Source organism: Stegostoma tigrinum, chromosome 22 (genome assembly GCF_030684315.1).
Source record: "Stegostoma tigrinum isolate sSteTig4 chromosome 22, sSteTig4.hap1, whole genome shotgun sequence".
Taxonomy (NCBI): domain Eukaryota; kingdom Metazoa; phylum Chordata; class Chondrichthyes; order Orectolobiformes; family Stegostomatidae; genus Stegostoma; species Stegostoma tigrinum.
The window spans coordinates 34,833,219-34,858,569 of NC_081375.1; the positions used below are offsets into that span (position 1 = coordinate 34,833,219).

The 25,351-nt window shown below is 40.7% G+C and overlaps 1 protein-coding gene across 1 annotated transcript; it reads left to right on the top strand.

Annotated features, from left to right (window-relative positions):
• The first annotated feature begins 22,850 nt into the window (after positions 1-22,850).
• On the top strand, positions 22,851-24,850 carry LOC125463734 (urotensin-2 receptor-like). Its single transcript, XM_048555360.1, has one exon. It carries the CDS (start codon positions 22,870-22,872, stop codon positions 23,953-23,955), a length of 1,086 nt encoding a protein of 361 aa, XP_048411317.1. The 5' UTR covers positions 22,851-22,869; the 3' UTR covers positions 23,956-24,850.
• The last annotated feature ends 501 nt before the right edge of the window (positions 24,851-25,351 follow it).

The following is a 25,351-nucleotide window of genomic DNA, read 5'->3' on the forward strand; positions in this document are numbered from 1 at the left end:
TACGTGAGTGTTTATTTTCTTCAATAATGATTTTAGCTTCTTGAAGATAAAGCAGATGTTCTGTGATGTATGGACTGGTTTTGACAATTCTCAATGTCATAATCATGGAATTGCAGACCCAATACAATAGGTGCAATTAGAGCATTCTCTTTTCAGCTAACTTCAATTAAAAATACACATTTAGTATTACGCAGGCATTAAATGTCAGTTGCACGGTATAAAATCTGTTTGTCATGATTAGATCACGTGCCATGAAATTCTTGCCTTCATAACTCTCAGGCTTTTATGCTTTGTCTTCCTTCATTCACGAGCTGTGGCTAAACCAGCATTTATTGATTATCAAAAAAATACTGCAGATGCTGGAAGTCTGGAATACTGAAGAAACTCAGCTCCATTTCTGAAGGGTCACTGGGCCCAAAACATTAACACCGTTTCTCTCCACAGATGCTGCCAGACCTGCTGAGTTTCTCCAGCAGTTTGAATAGCACACATCATCTTCAGGAAGGTGGTGATGAGCTGTCTTCATGAACTGCTACTATCAATATCTAAAACTCTTCTAGCAGTCAGCTTTTTATGAACTCTGTAAACTTTTAAAGGGGTTTTTAACATTGGCATGTTTGTATTATTGTAAAGTGTAGCATTTCCAGGAACAAAGTATCTCCTCAACAGAGTGGGAATTACTGGCCTATATAACATACTTGGGTTCTATTGGAAGCTTGAAACTCAGAGGCAGGAGCTGCCAACTGCGGCCAAGCTGAAAAAGTAGGAACAAAAATCAAACTAGCACACCACACGGCACTCTTGAAAGAATCGACAAAAAGTGACTTTGCCTAAATTTGCAGTGACTAAAAGTCATTGTTAAGGCTAAAAGGCTTTATTAACATCTCTCAATCCCCTGCTATCAACATTACCATCAACAAAAAATTGAACTGGATCAGTCATATACGTATAGTATTCAACGGTCAAAGGTTCTGCCGCTCATCCTCTTTCCTTGATGGCTAATTTAGATCACATTGCTAGAAACAATCACTACAGAGTTTTGACCAGAAAAAGCTCCGTGTAACAAGGTGCAGTTTATTACATTTCAACAAGTTACACTCATTAGTAAGATTAACATTGTTCCAAAAACCATGAGGATATCTGTGGATCCTGAGAGATTCTGCTTCAGCTCCACACAAGCCAGAATGGTACCACTAAGTTAGGTGCAGTGGAACGCAGGATCCAACGTCAGCCCCTTCAGTACCATTCCCTTATTAACAATAAGTACTGTGGCTGCAACTGTAGATCAAAGACTGGGATTGGTACAAGAAGTAACTCTCCCAAAACCTGTTGATTATTCACAAGGCACAAGTCAGAAGTGTGATAGAGCATTCTATCCTTGGGTCATATAAATCAGGAATGTGATGGAATAGTCATCACTTGCCTGGACAGCTGCAACTTCCATATCACTCAAGAAGCTCAACACGATTCAGGATAAGAAAGCCTGCTCAAAATGGTACCTCATCCACCACCTCAATACCTATACCCTTCACCACTGACACACATTTAAGGTGCTCAGCAACTGATTGGAAAGTCTCCTTTGACAGCACTTTGAAACCCATGACCTCTCCCATCTAGAAGGTCAAGGATTGGAGCACCGCTACATGCAAGTTCCCCTCCCAGCCACTGATTTGGAAATATTTTGCCACTCCTCCACTGTAATCGGGTCAAAATCCTAGGACTCCCTTGCTCACAACACTATGGATGTACCCAACCCATAAGGACTGCAATAGTTCAAGTGGGCAGTTTAGCATTACCTTCAAGGGCAAATAGCAATGAGTATCAAATGTTTGCTCAGGAGATGATGTCCACATTTCATGAATGAATAAAAACAACCTGTGAATTATCTTGGGCTGTTTTACGACATTAAAAGGTGCTTCTGAAGGCAAATTGTTTTCAGATACAATTATACAATGATATTATACAATTATGCAACATTATTGTATATTTTTTCTAAGAATCCACTGCTTCCATCATATACTGCTGATCCAGGCAATTTCGCTTTCATGATTGGTATTAATTACTGAACTGATTGGTGTACTAAGAATACATTGTGTCACCTGGTAGAATTGCATGTGCCATTCAGTAACTAAATTCCAGCTGCATACTATAGTGAAAGGATTAAATGAAAATTGCAAGAACTTCAATGAGTAAGACCACACATTTTTCCTGGTACCTTTATATTTCAGTACCTACATTATCTAACTCCACCAACTATGTTGAGCGCAATCAAAAATCAAATCTATTTAGCTCAGATGAATTTGTGGCTTACTTCATCTTATAAATTTCCTCAGAAGATATTAACATGCAATCAAACACTGATTTGACCATCTGCATTATTCACATTGAACACACCTGCAACATTAATGCAAGCAACCTGCCAGTAATTAAAATGGCATGTGCCAAACAGGATTCTGGATAATTTTGTTTGATCAGATTACAGCAACTGTCAATGATGTAACACATCTCTATCTCCGGAAATCAAAACTAATTCAGATCTGTTTAAAAGGACTAGAAGTCTGTTGTTGTACTCATAATCATAATTTTATAATCTTTCCATCGGCATGTTGGTCATATCCACTTGGCACTGCCACACCTCTGGTATCTTGCCAAGTGTGCATTCATGTATATGTCAGAGCTTAGACAACAACCATTAAAAGGCAATTCAAATACTGAAGAGCACCACAGCTAAACGGAATCCTGTTTTCATCTTTTATCTACACGTGCAACTTTCTGTACAGAGGTTATTGGATAGCAATCAAAAAACAGAATGCCGTAATGGTTTTCTTTTCTTCTTCATTCCAAAGGTCTCTGAACCCCAACAGTTGTCCCAAATCAGGTCAAAAACCTGGCAAGTTTAGTAATACCGGTGCACACACCCATTATAATGTGTCTCAAAGACATTTGTCTGCCTTTTTGTGCCACTGTTGCAGAACCCTGAAAAAAGATTAACTTTTTGTGCACATATATTTAGAGTATGAGCAACAGGTCTCAAGCCTACAGAGGTTAATCCTTGAAAAAGAACAGGTAAAAGAGTCTTGCTTTTTCAGAGTGCTGGTAACAGTGAATAGACTGAAAATGTGAAAAAGATGAAAATGTAATTTTTCTCAGTCTTTCAAGGTCACCTTCTGAAAAGCCTCGAATATTTGATCCTGACCAGTTGTGTGGAAGAAAAGTTTTACATTGCAAGGGTAGATGGGAATTTAGGCCAAGTCAAAACAGACAACCATGGGAGAAACTGATGACTTAGAAAAAGAAGTTTAATTAGTTTAGCATGTGGGATTTTAATGAGCTTAGCAGAAGTCGGGAGGTAGTTATTCAGACTGTGTTGTCACTATGTGCATGCTACCTTAGCTAGAGTTGAAGAAAGATCTTTTGATATATTGTCATGATACCAAGGTTTTAGGATGAATTAGAGATCCCCATGCAGCCTAGTCACTGATAAGCTAGAGTTTCGACCAAACCGCATATCACTCCCTATACTGGCTGCATGCCAAAGGTCATTTGAAGAAGTAATTATTAACGTATCTATAAGACAGCATTCCTGTTACCTCAAGCAGGGACTGTTTTCTTTAAACTTACAACAAAATGAATCAACAAACACAAAATGTCACCAGAACATCCTGCTCTGAAGTTAATGGTATAATTGAGATTGTTACATTCTGTATTAACAGAGTCGGGTGCCAGTGGAGATCAACACTCACTCTCCTTGGTACCAAGTAAGAAAATAACCTGCTTTGAATGGGAGCTGGAGTCAAGTCTCATTATTAGATAAGTAGAAATAAAAATTTCTATGACAAGTTGCATTCCACAGATACAAGCAGATGGTGGTTTAAATTTACTAATATTTGAAGTAAAAGTGTTGTATTTTTCTCCTTTGCCACCTGCTGAAAGATCCCTGTTGGCACTGAAAAGATTGCCCAACTTTACTTCCAGATGATAGATACAGAGTATCTTTCCTGTTTCTGCTGATTATTAGAGATAGCTATTTGCTAATCAACCTGTTAAGAGATAGTATTACGCACCTCTGGAGCAGGTGGGACATGAACCTGAACCCTGAGGTAGGACACTGACACAGTATCACAAGAACTCTCACACTATTATGGATATTTTTGATCAGCCTGTTCAGAGGCAATATCAAACACCACTGTAGCAGGTAGAACTTGAAACAGGCTTCTTGTTCCAGAGACATAGACATTATCACCTCACCACAAGAGCTCTAAATCAACTATACTCAGTTGCTTCAATGACTTCCCAGTTATAAGATAATGAAGTTATTGGAGCTATTCACAGATGATTACGTGTTTAGCACCACTTGCAATTCCTCAGATAATGAAGCAGTTCATGCATACACGTAACCAGCTGGAATAGTTCAGTTGGGATAGTGTTTGACTGCAGATTTAAAGATTTAATTCTGGGTTTTAGCAATAATTTCAAGTGCACATATAGTAAAACATGGACAATATCCGGTTTGGACTAATTAAGTGACAATTAACATTTACAAAGCACAAGTGCCAGGCAATGGCCATCTGCAACAAAACCACACACAATTACCTCCCTGCAACACTCAATAACATTGCAACTGATATCATCAACCCAGCAGCAGTTTGGGTTCACCATTAAGGAGAAATTCAAATGAAATAGTATGGATGCTATTGCTTCATAGTTCAGATACATTGTAGCTGACACTCTAACTTTCTAAAGCTGCCCCAACACCTACGAAAGGGTAAGTTGGAAGATATGTTAGGAGTGTGGGTGAAATATTCCTATTCACTTGGATTAATGCAATTACAACACTCAAGCAAATTGGCATCATCAAGGATCAAGCAACTCTGCACCACTAGCATGTAGCTCAAGGTGGCAGCTTGCCACTGATTTCTCAGCTGAACCAGAGACCGGCACTAAATGCCAGTCTTGTCAGTAAAACCCATATGCCAAAGAATAACAAATAAAGTCTAGAAATCTAAAGTTCATTTCAATAAATTGTATGTTCAGAAGAGAATGTATTTCATTCAGATGGAAACGTATGCTCAAATCGCACCAAAAAGAATTTTGTATTTCAATATGAAAAACAATGCTTTGCATGGATGATTATAGATTGTTTTCATTTTCACTATCTGAAATCTAGTGAAAGTATTCAGTGGTGTACGATAAATTTTATTATCCAAAACTTCAACACAATGTATTTATCAAAGTGAGAAAGCAGAATGGAAATGTTACAAGATCCACAATAAGGAACATGTTAACCAATGTCACTTATTTTACAAGCAAGAATACATTTTCACACAATCATAGTACAGGAGGAAATCATTTTGCATGTTGAATCTAAGCTTTTTCTCTCAATTCTCCTGCTCATTCTGCAACTTCTTCAAAAAGCTCTACAGACTTTTATTTATCTCCATTTTAAAATCTACTTTGGATTCTGTTTCAATCCAGATATGAATTTTGAGTTTATTTACATTTAAAAAAACTTCCCCTTCCTTTGTTGAATGATCTTTCTAAATTTATGTCCTCTAGTTCCCGATAATCAAAATTGTTTTCAAAATGTACTTTTCATGTTTGATTTCTCCTTAACTATTTTGTTCCTGTCAGCGTTCCAATATCTCTAATCTTTTCCCTTAACTGCAGTCACAAACAGTTCAGATATCCATAAGACCATGAGACACAGGAGGAAAATGATGGCCATTTGGTCCTTCGAGTCTGCTCTATCATTTGATCATAGCAGATATGTTTCTCGACCCCATTCTCCTGCCTTCTGTCCATGACCCTTGAACCCCTTAACTCAAATCTGACAGAAACAGTGTAAAATCCAAAGAGTCTTGCCAATTGTGGTATTATGTTGGTAGGTGGCCAGACCAAATTTCCAGTGAGTTGGTAATGAAAACTGATTCGGAGCAGGCAACATTTCACCAACATAGATGGCCTGTTGGCATTTGATGACAAGCTGATTAATCCAGCTTCACTTAGATGTGACAAAATATGCCAGGGGCAACTGGGCATCACCAAGAGCAGAAGCAGAGCTGGGGCATCAGTAGGGTGGCCAGGGATCTCAAAACAGCTTGAGGAATATTAGCTGATCGTGAACTTTGTGTTATTCACAGACTTGAACATAGAGAGATACTGGTTCCTACTACTTTCCCCACTGGACCATGAGAACTAGTGGGAACCAGTCCATATAATATGAAGTGTGAGGCTGGATGAACACAGCAGGCCAAGCAGCATCTCAGGAGCACAAAAGCTGACATTTCGGGCCTAGACCCTTCATCAGAGAGGCTGGATTAATCAGCTTGTCAGCGGGCCTAGACCCTCTCTGATGAAGGGTCTAGGCCCGAAACGTCAGCTTTTGTGCTCCTGAGATGCTGCTTGGCCTGCTGTGTTCATCCAGCCTCACATTTTATTATCTCGGATTCTCCAGCATCTGCAGTTCCCATTATCTCTCATATAATATGAATGCTGGATGAGGTAGTTGCACTGTTATCCGACACTGACTTTGCCTTTTGGTGTCTGTTTTGCTTTGTGAGGGTTTGTGTTTAAATCTGCCACCTGTATCCAAACAGCATGCTTTGCATGTCATCTGAATAGCCAGAGACTAAGTGAAGACAAGTGAGCAAAGCAGCTCCAAAAGATGGACAGTAATTATTGGACAAAATACAAAACCTAAATAAGAAGCTATGTCTCTCAAACATAAAGCTGTGGCAGCACAATAATAAATTGTTGAAGAACAGCAGCAGGTCTGGCAGCATCTGGGAGAGTAAATATTTCAAGTCTAGTGACCATTCTTCAGTTCTGGAGCTTCTTTCAAAGTTAAAGTTGTTTGTTTTCATAAGAGCTGAACGCATTAACTTATTATGATACTTTTTGTGGGTGCACAGAGTAGATAGAGGCTGTTTGGCTTATTGAGTCTGCACCAACCCTCTGTAAAGCATCCCAACTAGCCTTACCCTATCCCTATGTTTCCCATGGCTGATCTACCTAGTCTGCACATCCCTGCACACTATGGACAATTTAGCACAGCCAATCCACCTAACCTGTTCATTTTAGACTGTGGGAGGAAATAACTCCATATAGCCAGTCACTAGAGGCAGGAATTGAACCCAGGTCCCTGGTACCATGAAGGCAGTAATGCTAGCCACTACACCATCCCTATTTTGGGTTTCTCTTGTTTTTAGGTTTCTTCATAATAGCTAAAAATTATTTCTATGTTCAATTATTTCAATGTACATTTAGTTCAAAGTTCAGTGTTGTCTTTTATGTATTTTTTTTAATTTAGCTTCACAACTGAAGTTGTTCCTTTGCATATGTCATTTTAAAGCCCATGTTCTATATCCCATCTCTTGGGTTAATGTTACCAGTAAAGTTTATAATCTGTATCAATATTTAAAAGGCATGTACAAAGTGAAAATTATATCGGCAAACAACTAAATTAAAATCATAAAACGTGGAAAAGTAACCTCCAGAGGGGAAGCCTGCTGCCTGTTACTAGTCTGAGGTGGCAGTTCCAACTTACCAAATAGCTTGAGAGGAGGTAATGGCCTAGGGTATTATTGCTGGACTGCTAATCCAAAGACTCAGCTAATGGTCTGGGGACCCAGGTTCAAATCCTGCTATGGCAGACAGAGGAATTTGAATCCAATAAAATATCTGACCATGAATCCATTGCCAAAGGTCAGGAAAAAACCCATCTAGCTCACTAATGTCCTTTAGGGAAGGAAATGCCATGTTTATCTGGTTTGGAATACATGTGACTCCAGACCCACAGCAATGTGGTTGACTCTTAACTGTCCTCTGGGCATGAAGTTGTTTGGCTCACCAAGCTGGTTCCTTGTTTCACAGACATTTTATTACCATGCTGGGTAACATCTTCAGTGCAGCCTCTGATGAAGTGTCATTATGTTTTCCCGCCTGGTTTTTAAACTCTGGGGTCCGTTGAGATGGATTGCCTCACTTCCAGTTTTCCTTCGTAGTGGAATGTATATGGGATCGAGTTCAATGTGTTTATTAATAGCATTTTTCGTGAAGTGCCAGGATTCAAGGAATTATCAAGCCTCTCTCTGCTGAGCTTGTCCCAGGATCTTGGAGTTGTCCCAGTCAAAATGTTGGTTCTCCTTGTCCATGTGGGTTGAGATAAGTGAGTACTGGTCGTGTCTTTTTGTAGCCAGTTGGTGTTCATGTACTCCCATTGTTAGTTTTCTTCCTGTTTGTCCGATGTAGCGTTTCTCTCCGTCTCTGCAGAGGATTTTGTAGATGACATTGGTCATGTTCATGGCGGGGAGTGGGTCTTTAGTTCAGGTGAGCAGTTGTCGTAGGGTTGATGTGGGTTTGTGTGCCGTTCTGATGCCCAGCGGTTGTAGGAGTCTTATAGCGAGTTCCAATGTGTTCCTCATGTAGGGTAGTGCGATGAGTGTGTCGGGGCGTGTAAAATCTTTCTGAACTTGTTCGTGTAGGCATCTTCTGACCCAGTTCTTTGAATATCCATTATCCTTGAAAACCTGGACGAGGTATTCCTCTTCCTCTTAGTGTAGTTCCATGTTGCTGCATGTGTTATTGCCCTTTTAAACAGTGTTCGCACGCAGCTTCATTTGTGTGTGCTGGGATAGCTGCTGTTGAAGCTCAGTACCTGGTCCATGTGTGTGGCTTATCTGTGTACTTTCATTTGCAGCTCCCCATTTGTTTTGCACTCTACCATGATATCCAGGAAAGGGAGATGTTTGTTCTTCTCCTCCTCTCTGGTGAATTTTATCCTGGTGAGGGTGTTGTTTATAAGTTTGTGTGTCTCCTCTAATTTGGTCCATTTAAATGATGACAAAGGTGTCTTCTACATAGTGTACCCACAGTTTCGGTTGGATTTGCAGAAGGGCAGTACTTTCTAGTCTTTGCATGACTGCTTCTGCTATGAGTCAGGAGATGGGTGATCCCATGGGTATCCCGTTGATTTGCTCGTATGTTTTGCCATTGAAGGTGAAATGAATCCATCTCAAGAGACCCCAGAGTTTAAAAACCAGGCAAGACAGCACAACAACACTTCATCGGAGGCTGCACTGAGGGTGTTACCCAGCATGGTAACGAAACATCTGTGAAACAAGAACCCAGCTCAGCGAGCCAACCAACCTCAACGCCCACAACCCGAGCTACAAATCTACCACAAAACCTTAGTATCCTCTGGGCAATTAGGGATGGACAATAAATACTGGCTTAGCCTCATCTCATGGATGAATAAGGAAAAGAAAACTAGCAGCAAGGTCAACCAGCAGCAATAAGATCATTAGAAATAGGGAAAGGAGTAGGCTGTTCAACTCCTCAAGCCTATTCCAACATTCAATAGGATCATGACACTTCTCACATCCACTTTCCTGCCCTTTTCCCTCAATCCTAGATTCCCTACTGATGAAGAATCCATCGCAGTCTTAACTATACACAAGGACTCTGTTCCCATTGCGCTTTGAGGCAAGGAGTTCCAAAGACTCCAAAGAGAAGAAATTCCTTCTCATCTCAGTTTTAAATTGACACCTCTTTTTTTGAGACTGTGCCCTTTGGTCCTAAACTCTCCCATAATGGGAAACATCCTCTCAGCATTTACCCTGCCAAGTTGCTTAAGAATCCTACAGATTTCAGTGAAATCACTCCTCGCTCTTCTAAATTCCAATAAGCCCAACTTGTTTAGCCTTTGCCTATAATACAATCCCTCCATACCAGGGATCATTGTTGTGCACTTTCTCTGTACTGCCTCCACTTAATTGATATATTTCCTTAAGGCATCCAAAACTGCTCACAGTACCCTAGATTTGATCTCACCAGCACCTTGTATAACTGTAGTAAGAGGTCCCTACTTCTATACTCTAACTTACTGGAAATTAGGGCCATATTCCATTAGCCTTCCTGTTTACCTGCTGCCCCTGTGTTCTAACTTTCTGTATTTTGTGCACAAGTACCCCATATCCCTTTATTTTGCAGCTTTCTGCAGTTTTTCTCAATTTAAATGATACTCTAGTCTTTTGTTCTCCATTCCAAAATGAACAAATTCATTTTCCCAAGTTATACTCCATTTGCAGGCTTTTTGGCCACTGACTTAACCTATCAATATCTTCCTGGAAACTGTTTGTATTCTTCTCACAAAACGCCTTGCCACCTACTTTTGTCATCTGCAAATTTGGCTACAGTACATTCACTTCCTTCCTCCGAACCATTAACATGTAGATAATGCTATTGGTATTTACCACCAAAGTCATGCGGGAATCTACTGGTGATCAACCAGAATTTACTGTCTCAGTAGGTCTCAAGGACACAGTGATTGAGCTAAATAAAAAAGATATACCACGCACATGGATGCAGTTGTTTTCCAGGAAATATTCACTCCACACATGATGCCTGATGTGTCTGTATCTGGCAATGGAGCGCAGTTTGCTGATAAATCTTTTAGTCAGTTTGCAGCCACATATTTTATCAGTTGTATCAGTGCACTGAGACTTCCAAGGTCAAATGGGGAAGCTGAACCTGGGTAGAGATGATCAAATCCCTGTTGAAAACATACCAACTTTTGTATACAGTCTTGTTAAATCATCTGTCAATTCTATTCTAATGTATCTTGACAGCTTCAGATTTCCTAATGGGGAGAAAACTGAATATTCAACTCGCTGTCCGACCAAAAAGAGGAAGATTCCTTACTTGATTCCCAAACTCTATGAAAATATTTGGATCAAAAAGCAGTCTTATCAACAACAGGCTACTCTCTACTACAAATGTCACTTTTCATAATGATGGCTAGACTGGAAAATGGATATGGATAAGTGACCTCAATAAACATATGTATAACCTGTAAATAGTTCCCATAATGTAATAAACTCCACCTTGTTATCTAGGGCTTCTTCTGCTGGTGCCTATTCCTAGCCCATCATCTACCACAGATTACTGACAACAGCCCCTTAAGACTAGCACAAGATGGAGAATTGTTAGCAGTACTCTATCCCACCCATGCCATCAATGGCTAGTACAGCAACTCGTACTACAACAACATGACACTTTATTGCAACTTCTCAAATGTTTTTAATGTCATGCCTAAAGCAAAGTGTCCAAAACAAAATTTTCCAGCTACCTTCTGTTTAAAGCATCATGCACTCCATCGTCACATTTACATTATGTAAGAGCTTTACTAGTTTGATTTAACAATTTCAAACATTTCCATACCTGAATCTCTTTGTACCTTCACTTTTTAAAGTATTTAGAATATATATGCATACCAAAGATGTCACTTTACAACTCCACATATAAAGCTTAATCAATGAATCAGTCTATATCTTTCTAAAAACTCATTCCTTACTTGGGTGTAATTTGCAAAATTTGAAGGAAAGAGAAATAAAAGATGTGATGGAAGGAGAAAATAATTGGCATTGGTGTTAAAGGACATAAAGAAACTTTTCATACTTTCCAATTATTAATTTAATTTGTGCAATTTAGAATTACCGTTGAAGCCTTCTCCAATTTTTCATTGTAATTTTACTAAATATCGAACTTAGAAAAACATCTTGTGTAAGATGGGGCAGAAATCCTCATCAGTTTATGAACATATCCTGGGCTTAGCCCTCTGAAGGCAGAACCTGTGGAAATTACATTGGATCAAATTCACCGAACTTTTGAGATTCCAGAAACCATGGGCTGTAATTGAACCAGGAAAAGGCTGGCTGGGACAAACTGGTTAACATACAAGCCCAGGGGCAGATGTCTACAACAGGAGTTAGTTTATAGAAACTAAAAGAAGACCCTCATTCATGGCCCATCCTAAACAATGGAAGCCAGATTGCAGGAAACAAACAACTTTACCAGCTTAGATATAACACAGTGTGGAGTTGGAGGAACACAGCAAGCCAAGCAGCATCAGAGGAGCAGGAAAGTTGAATTTTCGGGTCGGGACCCTTCATCAGAAATGGGGAGGGGGAAGGGAGCTCAGAAATAAATAGAGGAGGGGTGGGGCTGAGGAAAATAGGTGGGATAGTGATAGGTGAACGCAGGTAGGGAGTGTTGGGCATTGGTCAGTGAGATGAGTGGGGCAGATAGGTGGGAGAGAAGATGGACAGGTTGTGTCAGGTCAAGGATGAGAGGAAGGGTTAGTCATGGGATGAGGCCAGGGGTGGGGAGATTTTAAAACTGGTGAATTCCATGTTTAGGTCATCGGGCTGTGGGTTCATGAGATGGAATATGAGGTGCTGCTCCTCCAGTTTGAATATCATTGTGATACTGGAGCAGGGGATAGACATGTCACCCAAGGGAGGGGGAGGAGGGTTAAAGTGGTTGGCGAGTGGAAGGTGTTGTCGTTTGTCATGTACAGAACACAGCTGCTCTACAGAACAGTCTCCAAGTCTCCTGGTCTCACTGATGTAGAGAAGGCCATATCGGGAACAGTGGATAAAGTAGACTTCAACAACTTCTGACTTTCTGAAGCCTTAGGATGTACAAAGCCATTCAATTTTCCTGCTAGTGCTCAAGACAGAAAATACTAAACATTCCACACCATTATGCTAAAACAAATGTAAAAACATTCACACCACTTTTCAAACGTGAATGAATACCCATCCAAATGAAATACTGGACATTCCTAAACTGTTAAAACCATTCACACCTATTCCAGTGATCATGAAGCTCATTAGCGCTGAGAGAAGAAACATAGATTGACTGATTTGGTGGGAGATAAGGGAGCCTGCAGCTGGATACAACCGGAGACCTTCCTGTTAGGAAGGAAAATGGAATCAGATAATTCAGCAGATAATCTGTCTCTCTCTTTTCGCTGCTAGCATAGGTAATAGACACCCACTGTATCTATTTACCCACTGTATCAAGTCTTGGCTGCAAGGCTTCACTAGGGATCAAGTTGGCTGGGAGACAGGTCTCAGTCAGAGACAACAAAGTGTGGGGCTGGATGAACACAGCAGGCCAAGCAGCATCTAGGAGCACAAAAGCTGACGTTTCGGGCGTAGACGCTTCATCAGTGTTTTTCTTTCCAATGAAGGGTCTAGGCCTGAAACGTCAGCTTTGGTGCTACTGAGATGCTGCTTGGCCTGCTGTGTTCATCCAGCTCCACACTTTGTTATCTCAGATTCTCCAGCATCTGCAGTTCGCCTTATCTCAGTCAGAGACAGGCAGGTTTTGACATTCACTTTCTTGTTTTGTGTAAATATATTCAAATTGCTTGTTTTCAATAAAGTCAGAGCTTTTTTGCCTCTGAAGCATCGGCCTCTTATACTTTCCACCATGCCACATTCCATAAATAAGCTCAGAGTCAGATCCAGGGAGCTGGTAAACAGTAAACCAGGCAACACTCCCTACACTTGCAAATAATTTTGCAAGTCTGACCTTGAATTAAGCTTCTCTTATTATGTCAACATGATCAACCTCAAAAGCTTCTTTTAGTAATACACTTTAATTCAATGTTAGTTGATTCATTGAACTCCTACGAAAGGGAAAAGGTTTTCTTTTGTTTCCAAATATTTCAGGAATCTGGTCCAGTGCTCCAATACGCTCAGTTCAATTCTCCAAATGGTACACAAACATTGCTGCTGCCTTCCAAATAAATATGAATAAACATTCACAGGAATTACAATCAAAAGTTCATCCACCAGCTGAAATTCTACAATCATGAAGCTCCAGAACAAATTACTTCTGGATGTGTGGGAGTTGGACCTGGATCTGCTACAATACGAATCCCTGCTTTAGCCCCATTTAGCCCCTAACCCTAACTCTAACCCCAGCCCTTCAAATACATGCAGCATACTGCTTTTACTTCACTTGAATGGCATTATATTATATATCAATTGTGCCTTGACAATGCTGGGTTCAAGAGAAGCAGAACACCAACTCAATGAGATTCAAAATAAAGCAAGTTTTACAAATTTTCCCAGTGGAAAAGTTAGCTCACATGTACTTCTGAGAGTGGGTTCAACTAATCCCCACCTACAACCTAAGCAAGTACTTCAGCTCCAACATAAATAGCACAGGTGCCTCTGTGAAATATGTAGTAACTGGTCTGGGTCAGGAACAAAAATAGCTGCTGGACAGAAATGCTGCCAATGATCTGCCTCCACTGCGGCTGGGAAAAAAGAAGTGATCTCCCAAAAGTCCTGGCAGTACCAATTTATGAAGTGTTTCATTTTGAAAGATTTAACCTTCACATGTTAATCCCTCAAAATAAAGGCGACACTTACGCATGGCAAGAATCTGCATATGGACTCTTTTTGTACAGAGAAGCTGTTGCATGGCAGCCACAGCATGCTTCTGGCTGACCAGGAAACTTGTCTGGTCATGTTGTGTGCTTTAAACATATCAGGAGGATTTACAGATTAATATCTAACCGGTTCATGACAAGCTGCTGCATCTGACCTGGGGAGACAGCTAATGTACCACAAGATGTCCTACGTTTAAATCAAAAATATAATGATATCAAAAAGAACTGGCAGCTCTTTTGAAGTCAAGTTGCATATCACAGTAAAATTAACCGCACAACTAATTTTTTTAGTGCACTTATTCTCAGCAAACAGTAGCCAATACATGAACATGATATCAATATTCTTCTATAAATATATGTTATGTGTTAAATTGCTATTTTAATGGAGATGCTGATATGATTTGCTTCTTACAGATCATTGCTTCCATTAAAATACCACATAAAATCTGCCATTAATATGGTGAGAATTCAGACGACAATGTTGCACAAAAGTATCCTGAGATGTAGAACTTTGATTCTGGAGCTAGATTCTTATTTTCAGATTGAACTTGAAACCATTATTCCCATGAACATATTCACTGCAGAATTCATAATTAAGACTTAATGCCAAAAATAACACTAAGCACAGAGGAACTTACAAGTTCAAAAGGAGGAGAACAATAACAAAATCTAAAAGGTTTCTAAAAAAAAAAATTGAAGTATGGATTTAGAAATGGTGAGACTAGGTAGAAGCATTGAAGAAATCAGATGAAGTTACACTTATTGAATTAATTCTGCACGAGTGAAGAACACCAGTTGTGTCAGAGATAATGGGAACTGCAGATGTTGGAGAATCCAAGATAACAAAGTGTGAAGGTGGATGAACACAGCAGGCCAAGCAGCATCTCAGGAGCACAAAAGTCCATTTATTCAAAATTAAGGAACTAGACAATATCCAAAAAAATCCTGCACCAATAAAACAGAGAGACTAAGAAATAATGAATGGAACGTAACAGAATAAATTGTCTTGCTATGTGCTTGTTTTACACCAGCATAGACTTGATGGGCTGAAGGGGCTTTTTCTATGCTGTAGATGTATATGTCTCTAAATGGGTGGTAAAAGCCCAGAAAATGTTCGAAGGTGGGATTTTAAGGGTGCACCAGAATTTGGATTCATTTCCTCTCGGATTACAGCTCAAAGATCAATCGAGCACTGTCCCAACAAAAATAATGAATATGCCATTGATTAACTTTCTTGAAAGTTGTCATGTAAATATCTGATTAATGATTGAGGTTATAGGAACATCTTTCGTTTGCATTATAAATTGCCCAAGTATGAATTGCCTAATTGTGAATAATATTGGTACAACAAAATTAATGGGGCATTCGGGACATTGGTGAACAATTGGAACAATGTGTGAACTCTTACACATGAGGTGTCACAAATGAAGGAATTGAACAGGAAAGTAATTAGGGTAAACTGAAGGCATAACAGAGAAATGAAAATAAATTTTGAATCGAGAAGTGAGAATAAGAAAAAGAATTAAATATTTTGTTTACAGGATTTATATATTGAATAAACCAGTCTTAAGCAAGATGAGAGATATTAATGCTTCCTAAACAATCGAGCACTGTCCCAACAAAAATAATGAATATGCCAATGATTAACTTTCTTGAAAGTTGTCATGTAAATATCTGATTAATGATTGAGGTTATAGGAACATCTTTCGTTTGACTATTAATTACAATATGAGACCGAAAAGCTAGCTGGTGGATCAGGTTTTTTTTCCTCAGGGGAGAATAGACTATAAGTGTCTAATGAAGATAAATAAACATTGAAAAAGAGGATGGATTAGCCAACACGCCTGAGATCCATTAGCACCTTGATAACCAGAGATCGAGCTGCTGACAGTGGTACTGTGTGGGGGCAGCTCTAATTACTTTGGAGTCTCTATATGGACTGGAAATGCCTATTAATTACAATATGAGACCGAAAAGCTAGCTGGTGGATCAGGTTTTTTTTCCTCAGGGGACAATAGACTATAAGTGTCTAATGAAGATAAATAAACATTGAAAAAGAGGATGGATTAGCCAACACGCCTGAGATCCATTAGCACCTTGATAACCAGAGATCGAGCTGCTGACAGTGGTACTGTGTGGGGGCAGCTCTAATTACTTTGGAGTCTCTATATGGACTGGAAATGCTACCCAGAAAACTGTGAGCTAATTTGATTGACTGACAAGCTCTATAGCCACTGCCGGTACCAGAAGAGAGTAGTGGCCACTGCTGAGATAACAGGCAGTCCCCAACAAGGACAAAGCTGGCTCTCAGGCTTGAAGGTAAGTTTGGTTTGATTTTGGTAAGGCAGCGATTGGAGGGCCTGTTAACTGGAGAGAGCAGAGTGGTTGCGAAGACACAGAAAGGAGTACCATCTTGGGAAAAATGCTCCCAAATGGGTGTGGGGGACCACTAAAAAGAGTTCAGCCCCCTTCTTTCTGGGCCTAGTGCCCACTGTCAAGGTGGCCTGGCTGTCTGCCTTTATTCTGCCTCCCTCCGCCATGCGTATTGTAGTGGCAGAGGTGAAATGAATTCCTTATGTTTTCATTAATTAGTCCCAAGAGGTCTGAGGACGGGCAGAATGCCTGATGACTTGGCTTCCCTCTCTAATATGGGGGAGAGATCGGGGTGGGTTGGTCAACTGCTTTATGTTTTATGTGTGAAAATACACTACTGGAAGGACTAGATTCACCCCATTTTTGTTGGGCTTTGACAAATGACTTTTCAGTTTGGAATCAGTGATGCAGAACTTACCCTCACAAGGTTAAATGCGTGGTTGGAATCTATCTTGAGTTAGATTTTTTCTGAATATCAAAGCATTTGGACTTGACAAGTATTCTTTTCTCACTTCATACCATCTTATGCAGCAATCTAACTTTGCAACTATTTCACACTGCAAGGTATATCTCTGGCATGAGCACTGATAATTATTGCTCATCTTCTTTCAAAACTTTATTTTAGTTTTCAGAATGTTAACACAGGCTAATAATTTTTCGCACAGAACCGATTCAAAAACTAGTTGTTATCAATCATAATTTTGTTTAACCCTGGTAAGGTGGATCAATTTTCTAAGGTGTTCCAAACTGTCAACCCAGATACACACAGAAGTGCTGATCATTATCCTACAGTTTGCTGCTCTTCTCTGAAATTATGTTTAATCTGACCATATTATATTCAAACACAATTTTACAAGAAGCAATTTGTTGTGGATATTGATTAATTCCTTCCAAAGAACTGGGTCTGGAAACTTACATGTTTCAGTAGAAGATGTCACAAGTTTTATATAGTCAGCTCGAAAACATGAAGTAGAAGAGGTTTTGTTAGTCAGGGTGCAAAAATACTGTGATACAATCCAAATATCTATTCTTTGACATTCTCATTTAAATGTTTCTAGATGGATCTTGATAGTACTTGCGGTTTAATACATCCTTCCGTACTCAGAATTACATTTCTGTAAAGATTTACATTCACGACTTTATCTCCTTGAATGGAACGCTGGATGATCCATCATCACTGACTAGATTCTGTTAAATGTACAGTTAATATTTCACATTGATAACCTAATTAAGCTATTATTTTAGAGATAGTAGGAACTGCAGATGCTGGAGAATCTGAGATAACAAGGTGTAGAGCTGGATGAACACAGCAGGCCAAGCAGCATCAGAGGAGCAGGAAAGCTGATGTTTCGGGCCTTGAGCCTTCTTCAGAAAACAGAAGGGTCTGCTGTGTTCATCCAGCTCTACACCTTGTTATCTAAGTTATTATTGCGTTGATTTGGTGCTTTAGTCGACTTCTACATTCTGGGATTAATAATCTTTTAATAAAATTTGGATTTTGATGTGTTCTAATGTTTACACTATTACAAGAATCCTCTAAAGCAATGTTTCAATAATTCATATTTTCAGAAATAATTAAATTTCAAACTTTACTACATAATTGTTGGACTTGGGTGGCCTTGTTATTCCCAATCCATTGTGACTTGATGCTCATCCAAGACTTTTTTTTAAGGTCTCCAGTGATATGTGATTTCCTCTACTGCTTACAGAAATTTTGAATCATGGCAAACATTGTGCTCATAAAACTACAGTCAAAATTACTTTCACTGTACTGGCAATTTCACTGAGTGAAACGTGTTCATCAGCATTATAGTTCTTCATAGAACATCAGACGCCGAGAAGACTTCTGGAAAAATGTCTTCTTAATTATGTAATTAGTCGGGGTGAAACGTACAGCATTCCTATGTAAACAAGTGCTATAGTCAAAGCTATTCTGTATCATCACTATTGTACAACTAAAAGGATTGAAACAGATCAATTGATTATCGATCAAAGAAACTCAATTAATTGTATTAACTGGATTAACTAAAACATTCAATCATATATACTTTGTAAGATGATGTACAATGTGAAAAGCTAATGCGCATTTTTTATCACATGTTTAGCGTTTCTAAAATCCCAAGGTGTTTCACAAAGGTGGTATCAAACAAAAATAGATAGTGAACCAAAGATGGACATGTTAGGAAGGGTCTCAGAGCAGAGAGGTGAAGCTATGGCTATTAACAGTGGAGCAAATGACATACAGCAGAAGTTGACAGAGGGAGGAATTTGCAGTTTCTGGAGGGTTACATGGCTGTGAAAAATTATGGAGATGAGAAGGCCAAACTTGATTTAAGTCAGCAAAAGCAGTAGGAAATAGCCCTTTTAATATTCATTCATAGGATGTGATTTCACTGGCTCAGCCATTATTTATTGCCTTTCTCCAATCATGCACGAGAAGACATGTCGAAAATCAGCTTCTTGAACTACTTAGTGCCAACAGGTCAAGGCATTCCCACAATGCCGACAGGAAGACATTGACAGAATTTTTACCCAATTATAGTAAACGAATAGAAGTTCATTTCTCAATCAAAATGGTGCATGGTTTGGAGAGGAATTTGGAGGCAGTTGTGGTCCCATACACCTACTTCCCTTATCCTTCTTAGGAACAGAGTGCTTGGGAGGTGCTGTTGAAGAAAGCTTTGTGTGAGTTAGGATTCAGGCAGTCAAGTTTTGGGTAAGTTTATGTTTATATGGCATGAAAGATGGCAGCCTGCCAGATAAGAATTGGAATAGTCAAGAATAAAAGGTGAGAATAAAGATTTCTCCGACTAGATGAGCTGAGGAGCAAAGACAGTCTAAGTGCTAAAGCTAATGATCAGAAGCTCAGCTCAGGATCACAAATGACAGGAAAAATTGCCAATGGTCTGGTTCACTACAAGTTGTCAACAAGCAAGTGTGAAGGGTGAGCAAGGTTTTTGTACAGAGTAGGATGTGTCACGTAGAAACATGATTTCTTCTGAGCCAGTTTCAGAACTGAGCTTTGATGTGCTTTCCCTCTGATGTGATTGGTTCTGAGATGGCTGAAAATGAACATTCTCTCTTTTGGTCAATTACAAACCAGGTCTCCCCGAGCCACTGAGATTTCTCTATAACCTAATCAAGGTTGATTTGAGACTTTCTAAAGTGTTTCTGTTGTCTTCCTGGGAATCTCTTGTTGCAACCAAGTTCCAACTTGTTTAGGAGTTTGATGTCAGGCAGAGATGGTTTTGAGTGATTAGCACCTCAACACTGGACACTTTAGCTCAGGAGAAGATACTGCTGTTGGACTTCCTGTCTTGCCACTTTATTTGGAGGATCATGTGAATCCATGGTTGTTGGTATTTCTTCAGTTCTTTGAGGTGCCTGCTGTAGGTTGTCCAAGTTTCTAAAATATGTAAAAAATGTGGGATTCACTGCTAGCAGGTAAACCATAACGTTAGTCCTTGAGTTTGAGACCTGGTTCTTAATTACTCCTTTCTTCAGTCTGAACTTTGATTCAGAACAATGGAGGTGATGATGGAATTCATTACTCATGTCTACTATTATTCATAGAACATGGAATAGATCATAGAATCCCTACAGTGTGGGAACAGGCCCTTCGGCCCAACAAGCCCACACCAACTCTTGGAACATCCCACCCAGACCCATCCCCCTATAGGCCACCTGAGCTACACATCCCTGAACACTAAGGGGCAATTTATCATGTCCAATCCACCTAACCTGCACATCTTTAGACTTTGGGAGGAAACTGGAGCACCAGGAGGAAACCCTCGCCAACACAGGGAGAGTGCGCAAACTCCACACAGACAGTCCCCTGAGGGTAGAATCAAACCCTGTGAGGCAGCATTGCTAAACACTGAGCCACCATGCCATTTATTGACATTTCTTAGGATATGGACATTGTTCTTGATTGATGTATGGGTACTCACTCAGAAAATAAGCTCCAAGATAGAGGCAACATTTTCCTGAATTCAAGAAGAACCCAGCACCCCCGTCTGACCCTCCAACTTTCTTGAACACCCACCTACTCTTCTAACCCAGCTACTCACCTGAAGTCCTGACTATTCTCCAGCTCAAGCCAACTACCCGTGACTTGACCCCAAACAAACCCAAATTCCCGCTGCATCACTTATCAACCAACCAACACCCAAAAAACTTGACTTGCCACCCAAACCCTGACCACACTCCTGTCTGTAGTACTCCCCAGCAAACCTCATCTACTTGTTTCCATGAGCCACCCAACTGCTTCACTGATCCCTCCCAATCTGATCTGCCTACTCTCAGATCCTGCAACTTGAGTTGGGGACTTCATTACTAGAAGTCACGATTTCAAGGTGAGAGGGGAAAAGTTTAAGGGAGATATGCGTGGAAAGTTCTTTAGGTAGAGGGTAGTGGGTGCCTGGAACGCGTTGCCAGCAGAGGTGGTAGATTCGAGCATGATAGCATCATTTAAGATGTATCTAGACAGATACATGAATGGGCAGGGAGCAGAGGGATACAGATCCTTGGAAAATAGGTGACAGGTTTAGATAGAGGATCTGGATCAGCGCAGGCTTGGACGGCCAAAGGGACTGTTCCTGTGCTGTAATTTTCTTTGTTCTTTGTTCTTTAACCCCCCAATCTGACCTTACTATCCCCAATGACCTGATGAACCCTATGATTGCCCAAATTTGTCCCCAGCCTGATCCAACTAACCCCAGACCTGAATACCCTACTGACTAGACAACTACCCCCATCCAATTAGCCTGCTGACCTCTGGCCCCTCTAAACATAACTGATTACGCCCACACCATGGGACTAACCCCCAACACCCTCAACCACATCTCTCTGATCCAAAACCTACCTAACTAACGTCACCAATCAAATACCCCCACCCACTTACTCACCTGCTACTGAAACTACCCACCACCCGTCTTTCACCACCCCCCCCCTTCCTACCCACCTGCCTCTTAATTGACCAGCAATCCAGAGAAAGCCAAAGAAAAAGCTACAAAATCCATTTTAAGCTCCCCTTGAAGCCTGGCAGCATAGATCTTAATGACTGGGGGCAGCTTCCAACTAATCTTTCATCAATCTGCATCTTTTGAGTTCAAATGCTTTGATGATGATGCAAAGCAGTAAAAGAGAAGTAATGGCAGCAAACCCTTCACCCAGGATCCCATTGTCTTGTGGGATGCCATACCCCATTAGTCCAAAGACGTGTAGGTTGAAAATCAGCCTGTCGAGGAAGACCGATGACTCTTGCCCTGAGGACGTAACATTCCTGAATTGAGGGGCAGTTCATGGCAATGACAATGCAATTCACCTCTTATTGACCTACAGTGGTTCTGATTCCCTCCAGCTCTCAAATTCCTCAATACTAAACCTAGTTTTAAATACGTCTCCATGGCGTCACATCTCCCTCAGTAACTTTCTATCCTCTGCCTCTCCCTGGAAAAGATTTTGTTATACCAACTCTGTCGCCCTGTGGATTTTTTGACTCCCCTGTTGCAGACTGTATCTACCTGGCTCCCTCTCTTCGCTCCTTAAAATCCACCTCCGACTGAGTTTTTTTGATGCACCTTCTCATATTTTCTCTGGCTGAACATCCGATCTGTTTGTCTGCGCTTCCATAAAAAAGAAACCTGTTTGGCCTGCTTGTTCCTTTCTACCTGAAAGGGCAGATCTCGAAGACAACAGTCAAAAATTACATCTTACTCTTACTTTCCAATTTTTTATTCAAACCCGTGACTGAAACACTGAAACAAAACGAAGAACTCTGGATGCTGGAGATCTGGAATAAAAACTTAAATTGCTGGAGAAACGCAGCAGGTTTGTGGACAGAAAGTAGAGCTAACGTTTCCATTCCAGTGACTCATGTTCAGAACTAGTGAATTAAACACTCATGATTTAAACAACCCTTAGTAGATGAGTACATCAATAATAGGACCCAGACGATTGCTTTTATTACACTCCAACTAACACAGCATCTGCATTTTGCTGTAAGGGACCTTCAATTCAATTCTATTAAAACAGTTTAACCAACCACAGAGGAATGTAAAGATTACAAGTGTTCCTGCCCAGTGGATGTTTGCTGAGTGTGGAGCTGAGCTGTAAGTTAGGACAGGGAGAGTTAAGGAGGAGTTAACTGCAGGGCTCCGAGTGACGCATGAGCAGAGAGCCAGGTTCACGCTGCTCAGTGAAGTTACATCTCCAGCCATGTGCAAGCTGTCGCCTGCCGAGACAACATGTATCCTAACAGCTCGGAGAACCTGACAGCATCCGACTCCCCGTCCAGCCTTAGGGCGAGGGATGAGCTGATGCTCACCTCGGCTTTCGGCACTGTGCTCTCCTTTATGTGTGTGGCCGGGGTGGCGGGCAATATCTACACGCTGGTACTGATGTGCCAGTCCATGCGCTCGGCCGCCTCCATGTACATCTACATCATGAGCCTGGCGCTGGCGGACCTGCTCTACCTCTCCACCATCCCCTTCATCGTCTGCACCTCGCTCGCCAAGAGCTGGTACTTCGGGGACCTGGGCTGCCGGCTGCTGCTCAGCCTTGACCTGCTCACCATGCACGCCAGCATCTTCACCCTGACTGTGATGTGCACCGAGCGCTACCTGGCCGTGGTCAAGCCCCTGGCCATGGTCAAGCGCTCCAAAGGTTACAGGAAAGCGATGGCCGGGGCGGTGTGGTTGCTCAGCTTGTCCCTAACGCTGCCCGTGACCAGCATGGTCAGCCTGCAGGACACCCGGAGGGAGAACGGCAGCGTCCGCAGAATGTGCGCCCCAACCTGGACTGGCCAGACCTACACCATTTACTTGACGGTGCTCTTCAATACCAGCATCGTAGCGCCCGGGGTGATCATTGGTTTTCTGTACACCCAGTTAGCACGGACCTACCTGCAGTCCCAGAGGAACACTCTGTCCAAGAAAGGCAACAGCAGGTCATCCAAGCAGCGAGTGGTCCTCATGATATTCAGCATCGTGGTGGTTTTCTGGGCGTGCTTCCTGCCTTTCTGGGTTTGGCAGCTCGTCCGCCTCTATTGCAAATCCCTAAAGCTGAGTCAGCGGACAGTAACTTGTATCAACTACCTGATGACCTGCCTGACCTACAGCAACAGCTGTATTAACCCTTTCCTGTACACGCTGCTCACCAAGAACTACAAGGAGTACCTGAAAAGTAGGCAGAGGCACTTTCAAAGATCAGCATCCGCATCCTTTAAAAGGAACGCCAGCCTGAGACCATCGCTAAAATCCATCTCCTCCTGTAACCAGTACAGCAACTCCTCCGAATCAGTAGCCATGGTTCATTTGAAAGGATCGAAGTGACTCTGTTTAGAATGACAAAGAGAAATGTGCTGGAACCCTCAGGTAACTAAGCAGCTTGAAATCAACCTTCAGGCTCGGGTATCGCGCCTTTTAATACTGTACAGGAATGGAGGAGAGTTGCTGAATTCCAGGCAATAAATACAACGACAAAAGAAAGCCAGCACAGAACTCGAAGGGTTATTTTTCTAAGTATTTCTGTATCTCATTTCAAATGACCAAATGGAAGGTTTTTAGTAAGGGCTGAGCACGTTTTTTGTTAGAAATGCAAGTTCTCAAGATTGAAACATGATCAAATTGAAGAGATGTCTTTTCCTGTATCCAAAATTCCACATCATTGAACTGGCACTTTGAAGAGAATTTCTCTGTAACATGTTCATGAACACTTGTCTATCTTTACAGGATGGAAGCAATGCGAAATGAAGTCACTCAATCCCCAAACTTGGCATTTTGCCCTTAAAGCAAGTCCATCTTTTGATTAAAACAAATCATAAATAGTGAAAAGAAAATTCCATTCTAAATGTATCTTTCTTCGAAATTGACTTTTCCTGCACCCAATGTCTGGCCGTCTTGTTTTATATCCTTCACTAATCAATACTCATTAATGTACTTTGTTCTTGGAGCAACGCAAAATATCAAGCGTCAGTCAGATAGTTTAAGATTTGTATCAGTCAAAAAATTCAGCCAAAATGAGATTTGCAACTTAATTTCAAATTATGTTTTCATTGCTGCTAAGCTGCATGTGAGCCACCTACTTAAAACTATTTACAGGGATCATGCATGTTGAGATTCCAGTAAAATTTTGCTTAACTTCACCCGAATGTGTATACTCATTTGATCTCCATCATTATTTTCAGCCTCAAATGATTACAGTTTACTTTAGCTAAAGGCAAGTTATCTGTCCCAGTTATATGAACAGTATGTTCTCAGAACATTTATTTCCATCACAGTTGAGAAATTTCACCTTACAACAATTTTTCCATGATAATCCAATTTTAGAAACATTTTCACAAATAATCTGATTACATAAATATTAAAGTCCACACTACAAGTAATTTTCTTTTCCATATTTCATCATAAGGCAAAACCTGTAAAATAATGAGGAAGGGTTCTGAGGAAGGGTCACTTAACCTGAAACGTTAACTCTGATTTCTCTCCACAGGTGCTGCCAGACCTGCTGAGCTTTTCCAGCAATTACTGTTTTTTGTCTCTAAAATGAGTTTTCATAAATAGTATTTTGTGCATATTTTCCTAATATCCTCTTAGGATTCCCACAAGTGGGTTATCACTTCCAGAGAGTGACACGGCAGAAAGATTGTGGCCATTGAAGGAAAACTTACATGTTAAAATTCAGATGCAGGTTCTGCACTATTCAACAAAAATATCATGGATATGATGT

Excerpts from the sequence above, each read along its gene's own strand:
- LOC125463734 (XM_048555360.1), top strand. The coding sequence starts at position 22,870 with ATGTATCCTAACAGCTCGGAGAACCTGACAGCATCCGACTCCCCGTCC.